An 8,586-nucleotide genomic window follows, 5' to 3' on the forward strand; every position below is an offset into this window, starting at 1 on the left:
AGTTATTTGCAGGGCCTGTATTTCATCTCTGTTTTCCAGATGGATTCCCGTGGCACAGTGGAAGTTCCAAGCCTCTGGAGAACAAGCTGGGATACGTACCTGCAGGGTAAGGAGCTGTTCCTTGAGCTGTTGTTGTGTTGCGGGGCTCTTATTTCTCTGTAACGACTTATAGGTCACATATATAACAAGTAGGTAACAAAATCATATTAATAAACCTCCATATTAAGACGGCAAGTGAGGTGCTGTTAGTGATTCACTGCCACCCGCTCAGCCTCGTAGCCTCGGCAGTGGAGCTGCCATGGCGCTGAGCCGACGGCGCTCGCCCCAGGAGCAGGGCCGAGGGTGCCGGCGCTGGCCCCGCGGGACAGGCGGCACCGTCACCCAAACGGTTTGGGTGCTGCGCGGATGAAAAGGAGGACGGCAGCCTGGCAGGGGGCGGCTGCTGCAGCGTTCCTCTGTCCTGTGGCTGGGCAGAGGACTTTGGGCTAAGAGAAGGTTGCTCTTGGTTAACTGTGGCTGTTTCTGCAGCAGCCCATCACCTCCTCTCTCATCTATGGGACTGTTCCTGCATAGCTCTCTTTGGTCCTTACTGGTGCTGTCTCTTTCTCTCTCACGTGCAACAGCGAGCAGATACGGCTGTTCCAGCACTCCCAGCTCCAGAGCCGTGAGCCAGACAAGATGAGCATCAAAGGAATGATTGAGACCAACAAGAAATGGCTTGAAGACCTCAAGAAGGATTCCACAGTGTATCCTTTGATTGGGTCTGATCTTTCATTGCACTCAAGCTTCCTGCAGCAGGAGGTGAGTGAATCAGGAGCACTACAGCAATTTCAAAGCCTTAACTTCTAGTTTAGTGATCAGTTCCACAAAGGAACATGGTGTTTGGCAGTTAGAGCATGAGCGACCTGTTTGCTCATCTTTGAGCTGTCCCTGACCGAGAAAGTCTCTTGGATGAGCAGGACCCCCGGTGCAGGGCTGTTTGGGGCTCGTGCTGTAGCCGTGTCACACGGAGCTGTCGGCGTCGCCTCTGAGCACACACTGATAGAGCAGCAAATCCCTCGGGCTGTCCCGAGCACGGCGCTGCTCCGAGTTCCCTAATCCCCCTCTAATTCCACTTGACTTGGACACGGCAGGGCAAACACAGCGCGTGTGCGCGGGGCTGGCTCCTGCGCCTCGTACCTGTCTGCTGGCTGTGCTCATGGCGCTAATCCCTGCTGTAAGCCGGGCTTTTCCTTCACCCAGCTGCCAGACCGCTCTTCCCGGGCACACAGAAGGCCCCTGCCAGCAACCCCAACCTCCTGCAGCTCGGACTGGATGAAAACAGACAAATTAAAGTGTATCATTACTGAAAGGTGGGACTTGGCTCTGGAGAGATGGTTGCAGAGGCCTGTGCAGGGTTTCAGCCAACTCTGCTGCGTCTTTGTGCTGTGCCCTTGAGATAAAGTCTCTCTACAAGAGAGCAGAGGAAGGAGGAATTGAACTTCCCAGGTGGATTCTTCTAATCCTGTAAGGTGTCCAAATATACTTTATAGACTGTTTAATCCAGTGGTGAAATATCAGGGCTTCCTTAAATCAACAGTTCTCTCGTTAGTATTCCGGCAGTCGCGAGCCAGAGCTGTGGATCGTGGAGGGCGTAGAGTCGGGGGACGTGAATCCAGCCGAGACGCTGCTGGGGGAAACGTGTCGGTTGGGCCCCGCGATGCCCAGCACGTGCTCCATTGCTTCCTTGTGCTGCCGTGGCCAGGGCTGAGCTCCTCCCGCACTGCGAATGCGCCGACGGCACCGCAGGGAGAGCTGGTGCAGGCGCCGTTCGGGAGCGCAGCCTGGTGCGAACGTGCAGCTGCACCCGCGCTGCCCTGGGGCGCGGGGTCTCCGCTCCACACCTGGGCTCAGCTTTCCTAGTGCTGAGCGGGAAATGTGGTACGTGGTTGTCGCTGTCGGTGCTTCCTCCAAGCTGACTTTAAATATTTTACACTCTAAAGAAATGCTGAGCCACTTGCCACTCTGTCTGATGAAGAAGTCTGCATTTTCAGGGATCCCACCTGTGGGAAATGGCCTCTGAAGCTGTTCTCCTCCGAAATGGCTGGAGCAGGGGGTGCTGGAGCTGCTGCTCCGCGCCGCTCGAGCTGCCCGCGCTCCTTGTGCGGCGGGGTGAAGCAGAACCCCCCGCTCTGCTTCCCGGGTGTTGTGTGCTGGCTGGGGAGTGTTTACATGCAAATAGAAATCTATTTTTGATGAACACCATTTAAAAACTCTTAACAAATCTATTTTTTTGCTGATTTTCTTAGGATTTTTTAATTACTCGGTCAGCCTCTGGCCGAGGAGGCTCAGTCCTCTGGTCGGGGCTGTGTTCTCCCCCTGTGCGCTTGCTGCTGAAGCGCAGGTTCTGAGCACATCCCGCTGGTGTCCTTGCTGAGGAAACCCCGTCCTGCTGGCTGGCTGGTTTAGGAGGGACCCGCAGGCCCGGCTTTGCGTAGGCGGGAGGCTGTCAGCCCGGGCCATGCTGGGAGTCCAGCCCGTGTGTTCGGAGAAGCGCGTATTAGTAGTGTGGAGAAATGCCTGCATCCTTAGCAATAACGTGGTTCGGAACACATTCATTTTTCCTGTAAAAACCTCTGTTAGCGACTGTATCTGTTTTTTGTACAGCAATTAAATCAACACGAGTCTGTTTTGTATGATGATGATGTTTGCAGCTGTTTTTCTCCTTGAGATGTTCTGTTGTAGCCCTAGATATCCAGCTTGTACGTACCTTTCACATCTTCCCCTCGCTTGTCTCCGGGCTGTTTCGTGTTTTGTCTTGTCAAGGTCACTTCTGGCAATTTCTGAGCCCACTTCAGCTCGCTGTGGCTTTATTGCCATTATTCTATTAAGTGTCTGGTCAGGGTTGCACCCGCAGGGGCACACAGAAAGCTAAAGCCCAAAGCAACAAGAGCAATTCTTGCCGGGGCTTTCGGCTCTTCCCGGGCTGCCGTGCTGCCCTTTGGGAAGGCTGTGGCCCAGCCGCGTTCGGTGCCGTCCCACCGCAGCTTGCCGTGGAGCGGGGTGCGGGGTGGGGGCCGGCCAGGGGCTGCGTTCAACTGGCTGCAGGGTGGCTGGTGCTGCTGATCTCCCCACTTCTGTCGGAGCAGCTGTGGATTTTCCCCAGGCAGAGGTCTGGGTGCTTGCTGCAGTTCTGCCGCAGCCCTTCCCAGCGGCACCGCTTTGCTCCTTTGGGCTTTTTCCCTTGGATGGTCTCTCACAAAGACTCGGCTTATCCTGGAGAGCTGTGGGGAGAGCTGCGGGAGGCCCCTGGTGGTGACACACGTGCCCGGGTGGGCACTTTTGGGGACAGGTCCCCTACCCCGCTGCTGCGGCAGCCGCTGTGCAAAGGGCACAGGGCAGCTCTGAGAACCCCCAAGTCCCTCTGAACGGAGGCACCTCTGTGTGCAGAGGCTTTGCTGTAATCCCGCAGCAGCCTCCGAGCGGAGATGCGTGCAGGCGTGTCCGCCTGCGTGCGCACAGAAGAGGATTTGCTTTTCCTGGAATGCCAGGCCTGTACACGCTGGAGAAACTCGGCGATTAGAAGAGCAAAAGGACAGCGTGCGATTACTGTGCCGAGATGAGCGCGAGCCGTAAGCTCGTTAAGCGGCTTGGGCAGTGCCCGCGGGAGCCGGGCGCCGCAGTCCCTGGCTGTGCGGCACCCGCGGCGCATCGCTCCCGGCGCACGGGAGCCCTGGGACCCCCCGCCATGCTGGGCACCCTGATGACCGCGCTGTTCTTCGTGGTGAGGGCGTTCGGACAGGTGAGTCCGCGCTGGCCCGGCAGCAGGTAGGATCTGATGCCTTTCATTTCCAAAAGCGTGCAGTTACCTGTTGGAGAAGCTGCTGAGTGGTGGGGAACGTGGCTTTGCCCGTTCCTGGTGGTTGGGGACACCGTGGCCATGCCATGGACACTTTGGTGGCGTGCAGACCCTCGGGCTCTGCAGCTCTTTCCCGAGGGTCCCGCGGCACCGTGCGCTGTTGCATTTCCACTCCTGTCCTCTCACCTGCTGCAAACCCTGTGTGTCCAGCTGGGGAGCAGCCTGTTCCATGAGGAGCCGCTGCCGTACCTCGTGTACCAGCCCCTGCCCTGGCAGGTCCAGTGCGTGACCCAGAGCCGCCGCACCAGCCGGGACAGCGAGGTGAGGGCTGCGGAGGGGGCTCGGGGCTGCGGAGCGGGCACGGGGCTGCAGATGGGGCACAGGGCTGTGGATGGGGCACAGGGCTGTGGATGGGGCACAGGGCTGTGGAGGGGGCACGGGGCTGTGGAGGGGGCACGGGGCTGTGGATGGGGCACAGGGCTGTGGATGGGGCACGGGGCTGTGGATGGAGCACGGGGCAGGGCTTGGGGCTTGGGGCAGCATCTGATAACCAGGCTGCTCAGAGCAGAACACTTGGGCAAGGGGGACAGATTTGTGCTTTTCCCTTGTAAGACCAAAAATAGGGTGATGTCAGGAGGCAGAACAAACTGCAAAATGTAGGAAAGGTAGTTTTAGACAAATTCATGCTTATTTTTTGGAGTGAAAATATCCCCTAGCAGACCTGAGCTCCCGGGTGCTGCAGGCGCTGGGGCTGAGGAAATCAAGCAGCAGGGCTGGGTCCGTGCTGGTTTGAAATGCGATCTGGTGAGGCTAAGCCTGTGCTGCTGATTGTGCATCCTAAGGTGGTGCACATCTGATTTTTGATACAAAGCTCTCTTCCGCTTCACCTTGGAGGACTTCTCACAACCGCAAATAGATTAATTAGTGCTGTGTAGTGGTCTTTAGGGGAAGTGTTTTCCAGTTTCCCAGAGGGAATGGTGATTGAGCAGCTCGGGGAGGCTGGCCCTGTCCCGTCACAGCTTCCCAGCGGGCCTGGAAGGGATAAACCTGTTCTCACTGCCCCTGCCTGAGATATAACCCACTTGTATTTTTGTTCTATACCTTTCCAGAGAGGCAGGAGCTCTCGGCACAACAGCATCTACTCCATTTCTGGCGAGAAAGGTGAGTGTGGCGCAGGCGGGGGCCGGGGAACAAACAGCCTTGTCCCCAGGGAGCAGGGGAACCGCTCGGTGGTGACTGCGGTGCACCGGAGGAGCCGGTGCTGCAGCACCAGCACCCTTCTCGGCCTCCTGGTGCAAGAAATGCGTCTCTGTGATGTTATGAAGGGGTATTTTGGACGCCCCTCGGCAGCGGCTCTGGGGGTGTCAGTGTTATTGGTGCTGTGTTTCTTGCAGAGCTGCCGGCAGCTCGTTCCTGCAAACACGCAGCAGCACGTGCCCGGGTTGGTGTTTTGCAGCGGGCAGGATTTACAGCTGACCGTGTATTTTGTTGAGCAGATTCCCAACGCAGACTCTTTTTATGTCCCGTTTTATGTTGCAGTTTGTTTTAGGAGGCGGGCAGCAGTGCTTGGGGTGGCGGTGGCGGGTTTATCTGCAGCAGCTGGCGGCAGGATCGCTGATCGCCGCTCGGGGGGTGCTTGGCAGCGACACGCTCGCTTCCAGCAGCGCTGCCGAGCGCCTTTGGTTCGGCTCCTGTTGAATCTCACAATACTTCCCTAATGCCACATTAAGGGGGGCGGGGGGGCTCCCATTTGTCAGCGTGAGCGCTTTATTGCTGTGCAGCGCCGGGCTTTTTTTTTTTCTAATCTTATTTGTGCGCGTGAAAGTGAGCGAATATCGCGCTCGGTGATTAAAGGCGGGGAAGCGGAGGTCTCCGGGGAGCGAGGCTGTGTAAATAGAGGCTTAGCGCTGCCGGGGAGGCTTTTCTGCGCCTCCTGCCCTGGGGAAGCGTCCCGTGAAGTTGCGGTTTCATGCTGGGGATGCTCCAGCCTTTTATGTCCGTGATGGAGGGAAACCCTCCTGAGGGGCTCGGGGGGTCCATGGCGGTGATGCCGGGATCCTGTCCTGCTCGCCAGAGCCTGTGCGGGGCCAGCCCGGCCTGTGCTCACTGTGACACGTGTTTGTCCTCCCAGGCAGCGCCACCCCTGACGCCAGCAGCGAGAGCAAGTTCCCCAGCGATGCGTCCGAGCAGGCGGCCGTCACCATCCAGACCCACTTCAGGAGGTACCAGCAGCAGAAGCAGGAGCAGCAGCAGCAGCAGGAGCAGCAGTAGAGGCGTCACCCCCAGCCCTGTGCTGTCCCCCTGTTTGTATGTCCCGGGGGGACACGCAGCCGCGGTGACGCTGCCCCTGCTCCCCAGTGTGTAGAGTCCGCTGTCTGGAGTCAAAATGTGTTGAGATTCTCCGTCCTGCGCCGCCAGCATCGCCTTTGGGCCGAGGTACAGCTCTTTGATGGCACCCGGCGGGGGGTCACAGCGGTGACAGCGGCACCCAGAGCCGCGTGCTGGCTGGCCGGGTCCAATAAATACAGATTAATTGGTGTTAATCTCTCCTTCTCTTGCTAATCTGCTTACTCTCACTTGCCTCTTCTCATCTCATCTGTTTAAAGTCTGGGACTGGTACTTCAGAGGCGTCCCCCTGTGGGGTACACTTGGGACCCTGGGGGTGCTGGACAGGTTGTTAGGGGTGGTGCTGTGGGTAAATAAGCCAGCTATTACTAATCATCTATTCTTGGTGTCCTGGGGTGTCAGAACAGCAACAGAAGGTGCTGCCCTGGGCTGCCAGCCCCGTGGTTTCACTCAGATGTGCACATGGTGAAGGGGAAGGTATGATCTGCATTACTTTGCTTGCTGATTGCTACGGCTGCTGGTAAAAACCAAGAGGACAATGGGAGTGAACGGAGGTGAGGAGCTGTGCTGTGCATCCCTGGGCTTCGCCGCAGCTGGGCTGTGGTTCCTGTGTGCCAGGGGTTTCACCGTCCTGTGCCATGATTCACCACGATTCACCACGATTCACCGCACCATGCTTCACCTGCCCCCGGTCACTGTGCTGGGTTTGTGCACAGTACTGTGCAGTTCACCCGGTTTGGCACGGCTGGACTTACCAGTGAGTAGCGCTGCTCACCCGGGGCCATGGGCGCTGTGTCCGTTCCCAGGACCCGCTCCCACCCCGTGCCCTCCGGCTCCGGGTGGCTCCGGGTGCCCAGCTCCGTCCTCTTCTGCCCCGGCCGTGCTGCCTGAACAGACGCCCGCGTATAAACATAACCTTTATTGCACACAGCGCTGGGTTTTTTTTCATAGAAAAAGGTATTAACACATAAGCATTTGCAAATTGAAGCAACTCCGGCTGTTTTCAGAACAGTAAAATCGCATGCAATGTCTTCGAGACGTTCCTTTTCAAAACCACCGACAAGATCAGGGAAAAAAAAAAAAACAAAGAAAAAAAAAGTCGCTGAGTCTTTCCTTGTGCCCCTTTCAAAATGATGTGAAATATATATATATGTTTACATATATATTATATTTTTAAATCTGTAACATCAAATTCTTTGTGCCCTGGTTTCTTTTTTATGTTCGGAGAAGAAGAAAATAGCTTCATTTATACAAAAGAGTTCGTTATGTACAAGTTTGTCAGTTAAATATAAACGGCGTGGGGGAGGCAGCAGCGTCCGTGGCGGGCGCCCTACACCAGCGTGTAGGACTTGGAGTAGGCTCCGGCGCCCGGCTTCTGGGGCCGGCCGCCCCCCGACGTGCTCATCTCTAGGAGCGAGTCCCTGGAGCCCCCCACCTTGGCGGCGCTGGCGGGGGGCTCGGCGCCGGCGGGGGGCGGCGGGGCGGCGCTGGCGGCGGGCGCGGCCCCCGTCGTGCCGGGCATGGGCAGAGTCCGCTGAGGTAAGGTGGTTGCGGCGGGGGCCGGGGGCGGCAGCCCGGGGGGCTTGTGGCCGGGCTCCAGGGTCAGGTGGCGGCCGGGGGGGTGGTAGGCGCGGGCGGGGCCGCGGGCGGAGTCGCGGGGCGGCACCACCGGGCAGGGCGCCGCCGCCTCCGCCTTGCGGAAGAACGCCTCGGCCTTGGCGTACAGCGGCAGGTTGCAGTAGTCGCCTGGGGGGGAGAGGAGAGGGGGGTCAGTCATTGGAGCGTGTCCTGGTTTTACAGTATCACAGTATGTTTGGGATTGGAAGGGACCTCAGAAGCTCATCCAGTCCAATCCCCCCCCCCCAGAGGTCGCACAGGAACACGTCCAGGTGGGTTTGAATGTCTCCAGCGAAGGAGACTCCACAACCTCCTTGGGCAGCCTGGGCCAGTGCTCCATCACACTCACTGAGAAGAAGTTTCTTCTCAAATTTAAGTGGAACCTCTTGTGTTCCAGCTTGATCCCATTACCCCTTGTGAAATACAAGTTTCTCTTTTAGTGAATTTGCCTGTCAGCTAAAGCTTCGTATGAGCTTCATTTTCCTGAAAGCCAGATACACGTTTTGGTGGACATAGCAACGGGATGCGAGGTCACTGACGAGGATGGATGGACATCCCGCGAGAGGGGCGACGAGAAACAGGGGACCAGAAACCCACCGAGTGTAACATCCCATTCGCATGATACTTCACATGAAAGTGGGAGATCACGAGGATCTCGTCCCTTTTCCTTATGGCAACATTAGGAGAGGACCTTGCGGTTCATATTGTATCTGAAAACCTATTGCATCATGTTATCTATTCGCAAGGTGTCTCTCGTGACAAGAGGAGAAAAAAGGAGAAAAGAG

The 8,586-nt window shown here is 57.4% G+C and overlaps 2 protein-coding genes across 2 annotated transcripts in view; one reads left to right on the forward strand and one right to left on the reverse strand.

The window, feature by feature from the left end:
- CEP164 (centrosomal protein 164) overlaps nt 1-7,367 on the forward strand; it is a 32,875-nt gene extending 25,508 nt beyond the window's left edge. Inside the window, exons 29-34 of the mRNA XM_082070185.1 lie at nt 40-106; nt 624-746; nt 1,250-1,352; nt 3,146-4,159; nt 4,948-4,999; nt 5,970-7,367. Of these exons, the coding sequence (XP_081926311.1) occupies nt 40-106; nt 624-746; nt 1,250-1,349 (290 nt within the window). The 3' untranslated portion in view covers nt 1,350-1,352; nt 3,146-4,159; nt 4,948-4,999; nt 5,970-7,367. The remainder of the gene's footprint in view (nt 1-39; nt 107-623; nt 747-1,249; nt 1,353-3,145; nt 4,160-4,947; nt 5,000-5,969) is intronic.
- Nucleotides 7,368-7,465: 98 nt separating this feature from the next.
- Nucleotides 7,466-8,586, reverse strand: part of DSCAML1 (DS cell adhesion molecule like 1) — a gene marked incomplete at its 5' end in the record, with an annotated part of 87,841 nt that continues 86,720 nt past the window's right edge. Inside the window, one exon of the mRNA XM_082070184.1 lies at nt 7,466-7,930. Within this exon, the coding sequence (XP_081926310.1) occupies nt 7,515-7,930 (416 nt within the window). The 3' untranslated portion in view covers nt 7,466-7,514. The remainder of the gene's footprint in view (nt 7,931-8,586) is intronic.

This window comes from Streptopelia decaocto, assembly GCF_964273445.1.
Source record: "Streptopelia decaocto genome assembly, chromosome: 21".
Classification (NCBI taxonomy): Eukaryota; Metazoa; Chordata; class Aves; order Columbiformes; family Columbidae; genus Streptopelia; species Streptopelia decaocto.